Genomic DNA, 18894 nt, shown 5'->3' with positions numbered 1-18894 from the left:
TTAATTTATTTATACTTATGACATGTTCCGACCTCTATATGAGTGAGGGTCTGAGCTCTCTTAATTCCATCGTGTCACCGGGCCCGGGTACAGGAGGGGTAATATCGTTCGGGTATTGGGTATTATGAGCGTTGTGGTTCAACCGATCTAAAGCACTTTCTGAAGCAGTCACGTGGTATCGACAGACAGCGAGGCTTCGTTTGTCATCAGTGACGTCACTGGCCCAAAACGATACAAGCCTCGGTACATGCTTCATAAAAAGCTTCGGGGATTACGGCCCGTCCACAGGGAGGCGTGCGTTGAAGCTTCAGCGCTTCTGCCCATTCACTTTGAATGGGGTGACGTCACGCTTTGCCGAACTGCATTGTGGGAGCGTGGCTTCGCTTTGCTCGCTTCAAAAGTTGAGCAATGTTCAACTTTTGAAGCTTCGGCGGAAGCGTCAGCCAATCAAATCATATGCCAGTATAAGCTCTAGCCAATCAAACCGCGTGCTTGTGTTTCCGGGGCGGGAGATTCATGTGATTGGTTGTTGGTCGAGTTTCAGACAAGCTCACAGGCAAGCTTCAACGCACGCCGCCGTGTGGACGCTGCGTTACTCGACACACGCTCCGAAGTCTCGGCGCAATACTACTTTTGGGTTCATACTGGTTTGCCTAGTCGTGACAATGTATGTCAGTAATTACTAAACTGAAACCATGGCACTTAATGTTGAAGAAAATAAACATAATCCAAAATATAAGGAAGTGTAGAATATCAAAAATGTATGAATTTGCTGCTGCTAGTTTATGCTGTGTCTTACTGATAGCAGATGATTAAGTACTTTTAAATATACTTTCTAAAACCGAGCAATTTAGGCCCCTTTAGGAAGAATTATCTCAAAGATGACTTCTTATGTTGCCCCTAAACTTTAATTTCTCAACTGAACTGAAACTAAAAATACTGTTGAAGTTTAACAAGTTAGGGTCCCATAAAAGTATAACTTGTTTTAAATGTAAGTTATTTAATTTTAAATAATATTCAATGCTTTGAGGGAATTACTTGGCAAGTAGAGATTTAAGACATTGGCAGGAGTTTAACTTAGGTGGCGATTAAAGACATGAAAACGGGCTCCTTTGATTGTTGATGTTTGTCACAGGAGTTATATCACTTTTTCTTGTTTTCTTCCTGTATGTTCCTGACTGTGTACATGACATAAGCTGCTCATAACTAATTGCCCCTTGCGGGATTAATAAAGTTGTTGATTGATTGTATGACATGTTTAATAGAAAAAAATGTGTAATTATTAATTGGAAAAAATTCAATTAAATGTAGTTATATAAATATTGAACCAACGTTCAGAATTGTTGTGCTATACCGATGTTGGTGAGTGCTTATGTCTAGAGTATACCCAACCTTTGGATAGACTGTAACTGTTCATTTAAATGGGTGTATGATGAGAAATGCTTCCTGATTCTAACAGCGCAGGGAAAACAAACAACAACAGTGGCCATTTTGAATTCAACTCATTATTGCAGTAAAACTGGTACAGAGTAACAGATTACAAAGCTCATGGCACAGTCACTGAAAAAGAGAAATGAGGCATGTATGTACAACAAGGGAGAAAAGAAACAAAGGTATCAATTTGGCTAATAGAAACATCAGGGGTAACATAAAAATGAAATACTGTAATTCGGGAGATGACTTGATTATACATCAAAGAGAAAATACAAAATGAAGCATCGCAAAAATAACATTACGTAAAAAATACATTTAGCACTTACAGATTCAATCCTAGTGTTTTACCTAAAGGTCCGATTCAAAGCAGCTTTTCCTTTTAACAAAAAAGCTTGATTGATTGAAACTGCCTTGCACATGATCTGATACATTTTTGGGGAAATAGCTGATAAGATTGTTTGCCGATGACCTGCTTTTTTTATATTAGTGGCGCTCCAATCTTTTACAACATTTTCATATATTAATCTTGAATTAGGTGCTAAGGGGGTTTCATTTTATTAACATTTACAACCCATCGTGAAGAGAATACATGCACAGGAGTCAGAGCCAGCCCAAATCGACCAGGTTAATTAAGTATTTAAATATGTGAACAGTCTTTGGATATTTCAGTTAAGTTTTTGTATAGCTACTTCCGAAACAGGTTAGTTATTTGTTATAACCAATTTGTAATTTTGTTATTCTTTTTTTGATGATCACAATACCATTTTTGAGGTACATAACAGAATCAGGTAGCGTATTTTGCAGTTATCATATCAGTTATCATCTGTGTTCTTGTTCATTGGCTTTTACACATTCTATAAGGTTTGCTTTTTTTTGTCAGTGACCACCAGTGCGTTTTTTCTTATGAAAATCGAAATGATTTTGTAATGTGCCGCTAAAAAGGCCCCAATCCGGCTCTGACACAAGTGATGCTTGGTGCAACCCAAGAGAATAATTTGACTTCCACTTCAGATGGTCAACCTAAACCACATACAGCACTGACTCATACTAACAGTTGGCTCATGGCTACTGAAACGGGACGAATACAAAATCACTAAAAATGGAAAACAAGATCATCATCATCATCATCATCATCATCATCATCATCATCATCATCATCATCATCATCATCATCATCGTCGCCTCTCACTGGCAAGTCTTCACCCCACAGAAAAAAAGTTTTATGACTATTTACACAATTCTCTTCAAAAAATACATTTAAAAAAATGGTAATGTCATGAGGCATGGAGAATAAAACAAATATCATATATCTTTTATGTTTTCGGATTCCTCCCATGAACCCCACAGATATAAACCTAATGTTTGAAACAATAAAAAAAAAAATGATTCTGAACTTTTGACCGCACTACATTTTCAATGTGACACATTTTTTCAACACACACTGAATTTTACTTTTTCATATTTTAACAAAAAAACCGATACAACATATTTCTAAAACACAAAATAACAACAGTCTACATGTAAAAATATAACTTTTACATACACAATTTCAAAATAATGGTAAAGTTTGCCATTTTGTTGCATACAATTTACAAACGTCTGTGTGTTGTTGCCTTGGATAGAGAGCAGTGAATGGAGCTGATGACGCTCCGGTCCCATTTTTGTCCTGCGCAGGATGCCGTACTAGTCAGAGGGTGTTGTTATGGCAACAACAGAGAACACAACAAAGTCAGTTGAAAATTTCGTAACACTGAAGGGCCTTTCCAACGTCTGCCAGTTCAATCTTTGAGAAAATAAGTCCTCAAGCAAACACTCCTCTGGAAAATAAAATAAAAAAAATAACAGAAAAAATGGCACCCCTCCTTATATATCGTATATATTTTTTTGTACATCTATATATAGATTGATTTATTCAAATAGATTCTTTTCCAGTTTCCGTGCCTTCCTGTTGATTGGGTAGCATTTAAAAACGCATCAAAAATGAGCACGGACAGAAACGGTGCTGTCAGATAGCTAATTGTGTTTTTTGTTTGTTTTTGTTGTTTTTACATTTTCTATAATAGACATGTAAACCAGAACAGACAAAGAAAAAGTAATAAGAAAAAAGATTCTTCTTAAAAAAGAGAGAGAGAGGAAAAAGAAAATCTGTTTTACAACATACGACCACACACTTTGTACTGAAGACTACATTGGCTTACGAACAAGCCGATCAAATATTGATAAAAAGCTGATAAGCTATAATACAAGAAGAGACGCGTTGTTCACCATGGAAACAGGGCTGGGGCTAGGACCAGGGGGGGTATGGAAAACTTGGGGGGGTCAGGGAAGGACAGGGATAGGGACTTGTCCTGCTAAATCAAGCGTCTGTCTCATTGGCTCAGAGCCAGAACAGGCTGTCTACTTACATATAAGCGTACAGTACATTAAATACAGTTTAGTTTTTTTTATCCAAAAAATACTTTTTTTTCCTTTTTAGCTTTTTTTAAATTCCCAGGTCTGGTAAAAAACCTGACTGCATAGAACCTAATGACTAAGAACAGGTTTCCCTAAGCTTGCATCCTATTAAAAGACCAGTTTAATGTCCTCCTCTGGCAACTCGAATGATATGAACTCTAAAAGGCACATTGGTAGTGTGAATGTTCAAATTGCATCTGCGGGTCTGCTTGGGGGGGGGGGTTGGGGGGGAAGAGGGGCTCGGGCTCTGGTTTAGGGATCATAAGGCTAGGGTCAGCAGAGAAGACAGAACTAGGACTGGATATAAAACACAGGCCTGGATTGAGAGAGGATAAACTGGGACGAAAGTGAAACGGGACTTTCAGATTAATACAAGAAAACAATGGAAGTTCTTGCAGATATTCCCGAATAACTTCCCCTGTTGGAGGGGAGTGCACCTTGATACTTAGCAATGCAACACACTTTAAGGTTTTGTTAATGACCTATCCGGACCTTATTAATTTTTTTACAGTTTTCTAAAGTTCTATCACAAAGCAACCCTTTGTCTGAAGTATTATTAGTGGTTTGGCTCGCAGATTGGACTTGCCTCAGACAATGGTGTCACTTGATTTAAAAAGTGTTTGGAATTGACATGTATATTGAGCAAAACCCATGCTGGACTGATACCAGACTCACAAGGAATGACACAGTTTTATTTTGAGGGCCATGACTGGCTGAAAGTGTCTGAGGGCGAACCCTAACTGTAGCAGATGATGGTCTGTTTAAATTGGGTCCCATGTCTCAGGAGCGCAACTAGTTTTGTTTCTGAACAAGCTTAGCTCGTCTAAACCCAAACAGAACAGAAAGTAGTCTTCCAAAAACAAAAATCCAATTGGAACTGTGGGATATTTAAGTATACTTGATTCTCTAGTTTCTACAATGCTATGCAGAAAACAAGACACAAGGTTTTAGAAATGTTCAACAATGCAACTGGATTGCAAGGTCAAGGAAATGTAAGGTCCCAGTGACAGACTCCTCAACTGCAATGAACCTGTCAGTTATCTGCAAGACGGAACATTTCGATCAGATAGTCCCAGAAGGTCGTACTCAGGGAGGGGAGAAGTCTAAGAGGGTAGAAGTTTAGGGTAATGATTGGCGAGATACTAATCCAGGGAATACTAATACATCCAAGACAGGAATGCTTTGACTTCTGCTGCTTGGCCCCCAGAAGAAAGTATTCACCCTGACGATTGTTCCCTTGCTTCCCCAACAGCTTCATTATCATTTAGACCTCTCATTTCTATTGTCCATACTCTCCCTTCTATTAGTAGCTCATGGGGATGTTGACCCACCTTATGACTCGCACAACTCTAATGGGTCAGGACTTGGGACTTCCAGAACCACTCGATTCAAGCAGAGCATTGGTGATTCAGGGAATGTGCTAAACATGGAATAGAAATCACTTCAGTGCTCAGTCCAGTCCTCTTCCCTCTAATCCAGTCATCCATGTATCATTTGTATGATCTCACCATGCTCTCAACCATCTGCCCGGTAATCTTTTGATTTAAAAAAAACGCCTGTACATGATTTTAAACTCTGCACATGTTGACGAATATCTAACAAAGGTGTGTTTCCTACTCTTTCTTTCTGGCCTCAAAGACCCCAACAATCCTTAACAAAGATGTCAATAGAAGTATTTTCTTCCTGCCACGTCTAAGAGTACAGTTCTTCATTGCTGCATGATTCTTTCTTCTTTTTTGATTTCTGTAATTCCTCTACCTCTAATCGTTTAAACACCCCGGTCCGCCTGGAGTCACTCACTGATTGATTGAATAACTGATCGATTCTTTAAGTATTCTCTTCCTTCCAGAAAATACACTCTACAACTGTTCAGCCTTTTTGAAATGGTGGTCCTCCTAAAAGGTTTGAAGTAGGTACAATTTAGTTGTTTCGTAAACAAAGTCAACTTGTCAACACTGCTAAAAATACATAAACACGTTCACGGTTTTTTTAATCTAAGGTGAATGTTAGTAGGTTAGGAGGGAATGCATTAGAAGGGGAAGAAGGAGTTGCCCATGTTTTTGCTGTTTAGCCCCGTTTGATTCTAGTTATCTATGATAGTCAAAAAGCGCTTGCAAACTTAATTTCCGCTTGAATGACACGGCATATCAGGACCTAATATTGTTTACATTGTACTTTAATCTGTGATGTGTGGCTAGTCAGGGGATGGATGAGTGGGCCGCTTGCTTCTGTGATTCTTTCTGGATTTTCCGGTTCTTTTTTAATTTCTCTTGCTTTGCTTCTCCGTGTGTTTCTATCTGACTGGTTGGCATCCAAGAGGAGATCAGGCACAGCTTAATCCACAGTGTGGCGTTAGATTGCCATTCAGTCAGAGACGTGCTGCATTCAAGAACAGCTGCGCAATGTTGCTTTAAAGAAAACAAAAGTTCTTTAACACTTTGTGATATGTTTTGCTCCGTTCTGAATAACTTGCTCGAACACAAACCCTCCAAACTCCCTGCGTCCAGTTGCCCTTTTTTTGACAAGTTCTTTGTCCTTTTTTGTCCTTTTTGTCGTATATATATATATATATACTATATATAGAACCATTTTGTTCATTAAAACTGGGAATGCTGATAAAACAAGAAGTACAAGAAGAAGAATTTCACGGATGATGTGATCCCAAAGAAGTTTGTCCATTGCTGTCACTTTGTGTCAGAAGCTCCCAGACGGCCACTTTGCAGCAGCCATGTTTACGGCGGCCATTGAACGTCTCCACAAAGTAGCATCTAGTTCACTTCGACTGGAGATGCAAAGTGACAAAAGCGTCTAACGTGACGCTGTAGTTCGTTTTCCCGAAAGAAGAAGAAGACGAAGGTGAAGAGCAGGATAAGAGACAGACAAGAGGAGAGAAGGAGGCTGATCTGATTGGTCAGACCGAAGATCAAGAGAATCTGATTGGTCAGGCTTAAGCAACAACGTGGTTGATCGATTGCAGGGAAACGCTGTCAGAGGAAGTGGTCGCTCATCATCTTGATGAACTCTGGCACCTTTGACCTGAAAAGTATATAAACAATTAAAGGAACAGGGGATTAGGAGGGACATTAACTTACCGTACAATCAAACACCTATTTTAACTTTAAGAGTAGCTCTAACAGTGGCACCTAAAAAAAAACATTATTTATTTTACCCAACTCCTCAGGTGTTCAAGAGAAACTCCAAACGTTTACAGTCAGAGCAGACATAAGTAAATGTACACAAAGTACACAAATCATTGTGATTAATATATAAATGACTTGACAAAAATATATTTCAATCAACATAAAAATTGATATATACTGTAATCCAAAAGAAAACAAACATCTAAACATCTAAAAACATAATGTTGATTTGATGAAAAGGTATTTAATTACATGTGCATTTAACATTTTCAATGTTTTAAGAGCATAGAACATTGACAACACACACAGTCGCACAAACAAGTCACACTTACTTCCAATCTGTTGTTAAAATGTACCCGGACCAGAAAGAAACTCAAGTTCTGGCCTGTATTTTTCGACCTTCTGAATGATCAGCTCTTCCAGATTTTAACTGTCAGGAACTAAACAAAAACCCTGTCCAAAAACATTCAAGTTTTAAAATATATTTGACCTATATAGTATTCAGTCAACATGTTGTCTGTGTAATTTATAACCTTTTTTCTGCAATAGAGTAGACAAATAATGCAACTGCAAGAATACAATGTAAATTGTGATCATTTCCTCTGGTGCACATGTGTCAAACTCGAGGCCCGGGGGCCAAATCAGGCCCGTGGTGGATTTAATTTCGGCCCGCAGGATAATTTCTAATTACTATTCGATCTGGCCCGCCGGTATATTGCACGCACACCTTCACTCCATCCTGAGGGTCTCCTCCGCTCAGAGCCTGAGCCCAAACATTGATGACCTTGCACCCTGATGAGATGCCAAGTATCTGAACTAGCATCACAGAGCAGCACACTGAGTTCAATGGATGCTTCCTTCTGCACTTTGTCTCTCACGGCAACAGGGCATGTTTGGGTTTCTCTTTGAGGGGAATCGTTTTGTTGAAGCTGTTGTTGGCCTGTGGGAAAATGTAATCATAAGAAATGACTCTGGAAAAGCTGCAGATAGAGCCATAAGAAATTAATGCAACTGATTATTTAATGTTTAATGTTGTTTTTATAGGCAATCATTTAAGCTTTGTTAGTTCCAGGTTTAATATGTGCAATAAGTTCATTTCAATACGTTTCGCAATAAACATTGAACCAGTCCGGCCCTCCACTAGCACCCATTTTTTAAATGTTGGCCCACTGTGTGTTTGATTTTGACTCCCCTGCTCTAGAGTCATAAGACAATAATTAGAATCAAATGTTGTCATCAGTTAATCTAAAGTGTAAAATAGTGCTTTGACTTTACTTTACTTTTACATATGTTTGAATTACTGATTACTCATTTTGGTTTGCTTATAATTTATTTATATCCAGGAAACAAATGGTTAAACAGTACACAGACAACATGTTAAGTCATAATGATTTAAATATAACTTTTGACCCTTAAAGCATGAATGTAATATTCCAATTTGTTTTCATTGGGAGCCAACGTAACATTAGTTTCAATGGAGGCATGTTTACTTAGCCATCATGGCAACTGAATGCTATAAAAAAAAAAATCTTGAAGTTTCTGGTCTGGTTTTTAAATGTAAACTCTTTGGTTTGAGTTTAAGGTACAACAGCAGATTAGTTTATAAGTGAAACCTTCTGACTATTCAGGAGTTCAGGGAGGTGTTGCTGCGTTTTACATTTGTCCCAGGGGGTTGGACCCATCGCCCATGGTGGCGGCGGCGTGGTGAGCGGCGGCCAATGAGAGCGAAGCGCCGTCCGAGGACATGGAGCCCTTCTCCTCCTCGCGGCGCTTCAGACACGCCGCTTTGGGATTCAGGTTTCGCTCTGCACACATGGAGGAAGAGATTATTTCTGGTGATTACTGGCTCTGACTTAATCTTCTTTTACCTGTCCCTTCTTAAAAACAAACAAAACAAAAAAAAAGTTAAATTAAATAATCATAAAAAGTTAAATAAAAGCAATATTCTTTCAGTCACAATTGCTTACAAATACTGAAACATAAAAAAGTCAACTTCATACTGTCCTTACTGTATTTTCTTTATGCTGTGTTAGTTAATAAGTATTGGAACTTTAACAAAATCAACAGGCGCCAGTGGTTCCCTCTCCTGGAGCTCGTAGAGCACTACATGTGCTAAATGATATCTAACTTCTTGATTCCTACCTTACATTCCCTTTTAGCTCCAAAGACACAAGATGGCCAAACTCAAGCATTCAAAACAGTATTCCACAAACCAATGGGTGATGTCACACAGACTCAGTCCCCTTTTTAATACATTCTATATTTTGTTTACGGTGTTGTTTTCCTTTCCTGGATGCAGACGAGCAGCTTTCAACCTCCAACAATATTTTAACCTGGAGGAAAAATCTGAAACATTTGGATCCCAAACCCAGAGATGGTTCATGATGGAAGGATGGATAAAAGTGACGGTGCAGCTGCACCTGAAGAACGACAAACCTCAGACCAAGTTACTGAAACCGCACCAGGCCGTGGCCGTCATCAAAGTCTGATTTATGAATACTGGAAGTTAGGATGTTAGAAATATTTTGTTTTAAGGTCACAAATGTCCCTGCAGACACAGTTTCTTATTGCATCAGGTTCAAGATTTGTGACCATTAACATTTGTCCGTCATTCTCTGGATTGCGCCTAAAAACTACAAATGTATTATTATTGTTATATACATTTAGTTGCTATGTATTTTATTTATTATTTGTATAAGATGAACAACAAGATGCATTATATTGTTGTGTTCTTTTAACTTTAGTATAATCATGATGAACTACCAGTCTAGGCGCAATCAATTAACATAGAAGAATAAAAGCAGGTACTGAGGTCGAAGGTCAGGCGTCTCTATATAAAACTGACCTCGGACTTGTTGCTCCAAACTGAGGATGACGGCCACGGCCTGGTGCAGTATCAGTAACTTAGTCTGAGGTTTGTCGCTCTTCAGGTGCAGCTGCACCATTTTTCCCAGCTCCTTGAACGCCTCGTTGATGTCGCGGACGCGTAGACGTTCCCGCGCATTGTTGGCCATCCTCCGTTCCCTTTCTCTCTCCATCTTCTGCTCCGGAGACAAGTCCTCGTCGTCTGCGTTGCTGCAGTGAAAAGCACAAAAGGCAGCAAGGGGAGAGGAAGCAGGGGGTGAGGGAAGGAGAGGAGGAGGATGGGGAGGTTTTGAGGGTTAGAGCTCAGTTTGTAACATCAACATCATCATCATCATCATCATCATCATCATCATCATCATCATCATCATCATCATGACGCCCTCCATCATGAACGATGTCTGGGTTTGGGATCCAAATGTTTCAGGTTTTTACTCCAGGTTAAAATATTGTTGGAGGATGAAAGCTGCTCAGCTGCATCCAGGGAAGGAAAACAACACCGTGAACAAAATATAGAATGTATTAAAAAGGGGACTGAGTCTATGGGACCACACCCTTTGGTTTGTGGAATACCGTGACTGAATGCTTGAGTTTGGCCATCTTGAGTTGTTGGAGCTAAAAGTGACCATATTTGGACAATAAGGGTAGAGACGATGTGTTACAACCTGTCAACCACGAGCTGATGTATTTTACTTGAAATGTGAACAAAATGTATCAAACAAAAATCATGCTTAATTTAAAAAGGCCTGAAGCTAAAGATTGAGACCATACGCTCATTAGAAACATGTTTACTGTGGTAATACATCCAGTGAGAAGTATGGACATTTGTTCATAGACTTTGATACAGTATATTCTACCAGTGGTCACCCCGTTTGGACCATTAGGAAAAAAATGCAAGTTTAGGGCATTTCCAGATTGTCTTCCCTTTTCAAATGGCTAGGTCCACTTATTTGTATACAGTCTATGGATCAAAACCACTTTTGATATTTGTATTACTTTAAATATAGCAGGCTTGAGGGCTTATACAGTGTGTAGATGTTATACCTGCCTTTGAAATATCTTCAAACAATTTTTTAAATGTTTATAATTAGAGATTATGAATTTTCAATGATTTTGTCGGTGTTGTTTCCCCAGCTCTGAATACGAGGCATCACTTCTTTGAGAATATTGCGCATGAGCTCTACTCTGTTGTGTGAGAAACAGCTAAAACCAGGTGCAAGACCATGGAGCGACTCAACCAGGAACAACTCTGATTTGATAGAAAACAAGTATATTTTGTTGTATTTAGCTGCTTCTCATCACACTTAGTTACTTCATCAAAGTCCAAAGGCTGGTTCCCCACAAAAATCACAGCTTTAAGACTTTCCTTGTGTCTCGTAAGATTCAAAAGATTGCTCCATTTCAGTTTTCAATTCCTGTCCTATCAGGAAATGCTGATATAAAATAGAGAATGAAAAAGCCCCGGATAACTTGAGTTTGTATAAACCCAACATCTTGACTCCCTCAAAGAACTTTTTTTCTCAATGAACAAGGAAGGTCTCTGGGCATGTAGGTGTTTCAACGCCTGAGAGGAACCTGAACCTAGATCTTTACCTCTCAATGGACTTCAGGTCCTTGCTGTCCCCGTCCTCCTTCTTGGCGTCCAGGGACTTGCTGTCGTGGTGGAGGTTCTCGTCTCCCTCGTCCTCCGACTTGATCTCAGAGCTGACGGAGGAGGCGCTCTGACCCTGGAGGCCTCCGGACATGGCTGCAGGAAGAGGGGGGGGAGATGAGGAAGAGTAAGAACGTGCACATTGAGGTATAAAATACACGACGACTTGTTTATCTTTCGGCAGGATTACATAAAAACATCTGGCCGATTTTAAAGAAACTTGACCCATACAATTTGGAAGCAGCTTTGAAATACATCGTGCACTATGACAGCATTAGCCATTATTTCTAACATTTGATGTGACCTATGTCTACGGTTAGTGACAAGCAGTCTTTGCAGTGGCAAGTTATTGTGCTCCATAAGCGTCACAGGTGAAAGTAGCATTACACTTCTAGACAGTCGAAAAGCAGAAGTGGGTCCATTATTGTTTTATGTCATTGCAATCTCTAGTCCCGCAAAAACGAAACACAATGCAATGTTGAACAGGCCTGTGTTAGAAAGTTCTGAAATCAATAGAATAATAGAAGTTTAAACAAATCTGCATATTTATGTGGATAAAACAGTTAATTTAGGCAAGCAATGTTTCAAAAGAACATGTAAGGCGCTCAGTTTCCCGCTCATTCTGCAGACGTCCGAATGCAGATTTCTGTGCCGTCGCCCTTCAAGATGGCCGCATGGAGGAGTGGTGATGCACATGTGAGTCCTCTGTTCCTCTCTCTGACTCCTCAGCTGAACACAGCAGTCTTTATTTGACTTCTGTGTGGATCCGACACTGGGAAGCTGCCAACTTCGTTAACACAAAACACTCCGCTCTGTTCTCCACACACACACGGCCAACTGTCAGCCATTTTGAATCACCGTCTGCCTGACTGAAGGCATTTTGTGATGGCCTGTGTTGTGTGTGTGTGTGTGTGTGTCATTCAACATACAATCGCTGTGTGTTTGTGCATACATGGAAGCATTTATCACGGCTTTACACTGTGAAAAGTGACTTTGTATCTCTGACTGAAGCCAGACAGACACAAACTAACAATGGAAGGGACGAAAATACTTATCGAGGGCTATATATAAAAGATGATATCTTACCCAGAGTCCTTATTTGAATGATCCTATCTGTTTTTTGTCCTTGACGACACCGAATCAGCTGGATAACAGCGCCTGAATCTAATGATATTTTAAGTCGACATTGATGCATGGACACAATTCAGATTTTGCGGGTAACAAGTGACAGTTCGGCTGATATTAGCCAAAGAGTTCAGAAGGGCTGAGAAAAAACGAACTACAATGTTGGATAAAACTGCCGCAATGGCGTACGTCCTGTCCCCCGATGATGATTAGCTAATTATTTGTCCTTCAGCGGATCATTGGCTCCATTGTTTTTCAACCTAGGAACAGCTGAGCCGATGTCAGACAAACATTAACCCTACCCTAACCTAACTTAATGGAGTGGGTGGATTAAAAAAAGGGTTGTCTTGTCACGGTCAATCAAATCTGATAAAACTTCACAAACAGGGGTGACAGTTTTAAAAATGTAAAGTTAATAGATATTGCCTAAAGATGCAACCGTCGCTTATGCAGTATTCAATGTCATTGAGACATTTTGAATATTACGACCCACATTTTCTGGGCAATTGTTGTCAAACCGCTTTAGGTAGAAGAGTACAACAAATTCAACTTACAAATATTTTGGAAAATAAATCCTTTCACTTTGTTACTGTAGGTTTAATTATGATTAAAACAGCCCACTATGATACGCCAATATCAAAGGGAAATCGTATTGGATGTTCAATTGGCAACGTTTAGTGTGTGTGTAATTTGGTTGAACTCACCCCACTGTGGAGTATGGGGATGTGTGTGTGAATATAACTTAAATCGGTACGGTTCATAATTATTTTGAAATTGAGAGAGAGGGAGGAGGAAACCACAGCTACTGAGTTTGAAGTGTTAGCTGCCAAAACCATTTTAATACCCTCTATTTACAGCCTCCACTTGCTGTGTGTGTGTGTGCGTGTGTGTGTGTGTGTGTGTGTGTGTGTGTGTGTGTGTGTGTGTGTGTGTGTGTGTGTGTGTGTGTGTGTGTATAAGGAACACATTCAGCCTGGGTGTGTGTGTTTCTCTCTCTCTCACCTCATTACACACTTGGCTCCGGCTGCCGCTGGCTGAACTTTTCTGCCAGCAGACTCATTTTCAGCCTTTAAAAACGAGCTCAGGGCTAATTTGCTCCACAGCACGCTCATATACACTTCTCCTCCTCCATATTCATATCACACACGCGAGCTATATTTATTTACCCTTCTCGTTAAGTCCTTTACCGCTCGGTGCAGTCCAGGCCTGCCAGCTGAGATCTGACTGTGTGCGAGTCTGCAGGTTAACTCTCTGACCCTCAGTGTCTCATCTTCATCACCGAAAAGGTAAGCTTGTCCTTTTTTACAGTTTGGTATAACTTTTTATGTTTTGAATCATTTCCAATGTTCCATTAATATTGCTTTTAATTAGATTTAGATAGAATTGGATTTGATATACTTTGTTAATCCCAAATTGGAAAATCGTTTTGTTACAGCGCCATGTTTACAATGCATTGCATTCCCCTCCGCTACCGGCCTCTTAAACAAGGCCCGGCCCCCCCACTGACTCTTTACCTCTTTCACATTTCATACTTTATATTCTAAAATTCATTCATAGCATTCTATTTCCATGTAAATTACTGCTTTATTTCATTGTTATTGCTATTTAACTATATTTTATTACGGTGACATTTTGATTTGTTTTATATTAGATGTCTTGTTTTTTTATATTTTATGTATGCACCGTGATATCAAGTCAAATTCCTAGTATGTGCAAACCTACTTGGCAATAAACCTGTTTCTGATTCTGATGTGAGTTAAAAATATAATAAAATACATTAAAATGTATAAATGTATTGAAACATATCAACTGCAAAAAAGTAAAAATATTTAATTTATATATTTTTTCCTTCACTTCTCTTACTTCCAACATTTTGTTTATCTTCAAAAAATGTTAAAGGTGAGAACTGGATGGAAAAGAATGGATATAATTGTATGCTGTTAAATTTCAATGTTTTTTTTTTATACTTCCTACCCATTCTTAGTATTCTGTCATCCTAATTATTTATGAAGTATTTTAATTGTCCAGTCATTATTTGTGTCTATGTATTATACCCTATTTTCATTCTATGCCTATTTTCCTTTATTGATACACAAGAGAAAGACAGGTGCTGTACAAATGATTTATCACTTACTTTTTAACATTTTGTCATTACAATACAGAGTTGGGAAACGTAATTGAGTGTGAGTGTAGTGCATGATGGGATACCAGTGGGATGGAAACACGCTTAGCACGAACAAAAACAACAGATGCTGATGCAGTTTATTCATCAGTATGCATTTCTTTTCCCTGCTCATCATTCACTTAATGAAAAATATAAAAAAACACTTTGATGGGAGGGTTTCAATGTGTACTGTTCCGTTATTGCAACGGTTTACTACTCCCTGGAACTGCAAGTGTATTTCATTGTAACTTGTGAAATGTTCTCAACTATCTTCTAAATAAAGAATTGTAAAAAAACAACAACACTTTGACGAACTTGTCTTGTAATCTGTAAGTGTTTGAAGTACAAAAGAAATACAGAATAACCCACAGAATCAGAAGTATATTAATCCTGGTGTTGTGGGGTGTTCAGTGTGTCTCTGTGTGAGCGGTGTTTGAACATGGCGGAGGGTCTTACCGCGGTACGGGTCGGGCTGGTTGAGGTCCGGCGAGTTGGCCGACTGCCCCGCCAGCTGAGACCCCGGTCCCCCCATCGAGTGGCCCCCACGCAGAGGGCCCACACTGCTGCCGTCTTCTCTGTGAGAGCCTCCCTGGAGAACAGAGAGGAAAGAGGGGTACGGTTTTTTTTGTTAAAGAAAACATTGGCTTGAATTCTAACTTCTCTCTCACTCTTCCGGACTCACATTGGGCTCTGGTTTATTTTTTAGAAAGGGTAATTCAAAATGTTATATACAAATACAATGCAGTATTGGGACTGTTTTTCAGCAACGGATTAATCCTCATTTGAGGGAAAAATACTTAAATGTTTCAATATTTAAGTATGTTTATTTTTTAAATGCTACAATTTGAATAAGAATAATTCTCAACTAGAATACGGTTACTGAAAAGTAGGTTACTCACTTGTCTTTTAGATTTGGAGCAAACAATCCACACATTAAATGAAAATACAAATACCATGAACCAACTAATACATTTAGTATACCCATATGTGAAGAAAGAAAGAACATGTCACTTCAGCGTTAACAAGTAATTAAGAAATGATAAAGTGATCAAATCAACACTGGAAAATAAATATAATACTGTAATTGTCTTTTTAGAATAATTTATTTCTTTATTTTCCTCCAGATGTCCAGATGTAGTCCTCTAACTGGCCTGTTGAGGGCATCCTCTGCCTTCCTTAAACCTCAAGCTTCTCTCTTTCTCTCTCTCTCTCTCTCTGGCCTGTTGAGGGCATCCTCTGCCTTCCTTAAACCTCAAGCTTCTCTCTCTCTCTCTCTCTCGCTCTCTCACACTATCCCACTAGATGTTTTCTCTTTGCAGTTTTCCAGTACAGTACTACTCAGATGGGCAAACTGTGCTCTGCTCCTCCAATTTGCTTGTGTGTGTGTGTGTGTGTGTGTGGTGTGTGTGTGTGTGTGTGTGTGTGTGTGTGTGTGTGTGTGTGTGTGTTCATATCTGCATGTCTGACATGTATATTTACACCTTTTGTCTTCTTGTTCTCACGTGTGTTTTCAGGGATATATTTTAGGGGTGCATGTGTGTGATAGTGTGCGAGGCTGAATCCTATCCATCTGTCGACCACACAAACACAAACACACACTGCAGCACATCAACTGACAATTATCTTAATGCCCATATGTTTAATTGTGGGATTTCTAATTCCCAGAGCACCGAGCAGCTTCCAGCAGGGACTCACTGCTTTGGCACGAGATGGGCTCTCTTAGAGTGTGTGTGTGTGTGTGTGTGTGTGTGTGTGTGTGTGTGTGTGTGTGTGTGTGTGTGTGTGTGTGTGTGTGTGTGTGTGTGTGTGTGTGTGTGTGTGTGTGTCGTGGCATCCTGCTGTTTGGAATGGTCTGTCCCTCCCTCTTCTCCCTGAGCTTTTCACTTTGACAATATCAGTGAGACAGTGGCTTGATATAAATGATGAGATATTATCTGGTATAAAATGTTGATAACAAAAGTTTTAAACGAAAGTAATCTAAATAGCACTTTGGACAATCTGTGGAGGGTCTGAAAAGCGTAATAATCTGCATGTAATAAAAAAGAGAAATACAACATCAAATGTTTTCAGGATCTTTAAATATATAAATTTTTGGAGCGTAGTACAACAGATGTTTTTAAATTTCGTGGAATACATACTTTTTTGTCAGTTAAAACTCTTTTGAACGATACATAAAGTTGTTTTGAACATCAAATCCTCTGGGTGTGTGTGTGGGTGTGTGTGTGTGTGTGTGTGTGTGTGTGTGTCAATCCAGCTGGCTGACAGGAAGGTGTTGCCCACCACATGCCGAACTCCCCTCTCGCTCCATGCAAATATCACAAAATGTCGACTGACTTGCGTGCGTGTGTGTGTGTGTGTTTCAAACTGAGCGTCTATCCCTCCATACTCTGTCTGCTCCCTTGTTTATTATTTGCCTCTCGTCTTTTCTTTCCGTTCTCTGCCTTTCATCACTGCCTGGATTCCCAAATGTAAAATGGCAGCAGCGAGGGAGACAGAGAGGGTGGCGTACATTTTTAATGGAAGGCTTTTATATTTTAACGAGCCTTCCTTCTCTCTTCCTTAATTTAGTTCAATGAGGAGGGAAGGAGGAGGAGACAGACGGAGGGGAAAATATAAATAAATTACACGTAAACTGATCTGCTGCCGGTGTAGCTCACATAGTCAACATTAATCTCAGCCACGCCCATTTTTCCACCATCAATCAGGTTCAAGACATCTGATTGGATGACAGTTTACACGCCAATAACAATATGGAAGCATCAGCGAAATGCTTCGATTGTCTTATCAATATTTGGGTTAGGGTTAGTTGCAGTTGAAAGTAGCGGAAAAAGAAAAGTAAGAGGACCCTGAGTTGAGATTATCTTGTCAACATTTCTTTAGATCTTTGTTGCATTCAAAGACTCTCATGCATCTGTGATTTTGATTGTGAAGAACAGTCATTAAACTTGTCTAAATCAAACCCAGAAACAATCATATTGTGATGAATATGGTTTGATTCATAGAAACCTAGTAATGGTTCCATTTCTGTCACTTCCCTCAACTGAATTATCACAACAACATAAACACAATTCTTATTGATGGTGCATTCAAGGACTCTGTTAAATCTGACAGTTGGCTACAAAACACCACAACGCAGTCATGATTTTCCTGTGAGCTACTGAATGTCACACATGCACCACCAAGGAGTGTTTATAAGTTCCAGTAACTTTAACAAAAAGTTAGGGTTAGTTGTTTAAAACCAAATGCAATCATAGACCAATGTTCAGGATTCTTTACCATAAGAAACCAAAGTTTAACGTTTTTAAATGTACGTCTGTGACACATTTAGTTTGAGACAGAGTTGGTTATACTGTCCATTAGTTATTTAAATTGTAAAAAGTAGATTGGAGTCTACATAGTACTACACATAACATAGTCACTTATACACACGCGCGCACGCACACACACACACACACACACACACACACACCACACACACACACACCACACACACACACACACACACACACACACACACACACACACACACACACACACACACACACACACACACACACCACACACACACACACACACACACACACACACACACACACACACACACACACACAGGACCATTCTTTACTGTAAACTGAACAGTCTGCCCTCTGTGCAAAATGAACACTTGACAGAAAGCACCTGCTGTAGCGATGTCAACACACACACACGCACGCGCGCACACACACACACACACACACACACACACACACACACACACACACACACACACACACACACACACACACACACACACACACACACACACACACACACACACACACACACACACACACACACACACACACACACACACACACACACACACGCACACACACAGCTCAGTGTTGAGAACTTCCGTGGGAGGACAAATGACTGTAATATTTTCCAATGGCGTGATATTTATGGACTTTTCTCTTAATTTCCCATGAAATGAACGGTGAAGGACGGCAGACTCCTCTGTCGGGTAAAATGTGAATTAAAAAAGAAAAGTAAAAGAGAGGGAAATGTATGGAAGAGAAAGAAAG

The 18894-nt window shown here is 39.6% G+C and overlaps 1 protein-coding gene across 3 annotated transcripts in view; it reads right to left on the bottom strand.

The window, feature by feature from the left end:
* Positions 1-1487: 1487 nt before the first annotated feature.
* The window catches only part of LOC117456609 (transcription factor 4-like), a 219015-nt gene continuing 201608 nt past the window's right edge, over positions 1488-18894 (bottom strand). For all 3 annotated transcript variants that reach the window (XM_034096536.2, XM_034096537.2, XM_034096539.2), the window contains 5 exons: positions 15287-15419; positions 11484-11637; positions 9874-10103; positions 8686-8833; positions 1488-6924 (listed from right to left, as the gene is read on the bottom strand). In XM_034096536.2, the coding sequence (XP_033952427.1) occupies positions 6876-6924; positions 8686-8833; positions 9874-10103; positions 11484-11637; positions 15287-15419 (714 nt within the window). In that variant the 3' untranslated portion in view covers positions 1488-6875. The remainder of the gene's footprint in view (positions 6925-8685; positions 8834-9873; positions 10104-11483; positions 11638-15286; positions 15420-18894) is intronic.

Source organism: Pseudochaenichthys georgianus, chromosome 12 (assembly GCF_902827115.2).
Source record: "Pseudochaenichthys georgianus chromosome 12, fPseGeo1.2, whole genome shotgun sequence".
Lineage (NCBI taxonomy): Eukaryota > Metazoa > Chordata > Actinopteri > Perciformes > Channichthyidae > Pseudochaenichthys > Pseudochaenichthys georgianus.
The sequence above is the reverse complement of the archived record's forward strand: the minus strand, read 5'-3'. Positions and strand labels throughout refer to the sequence as shown.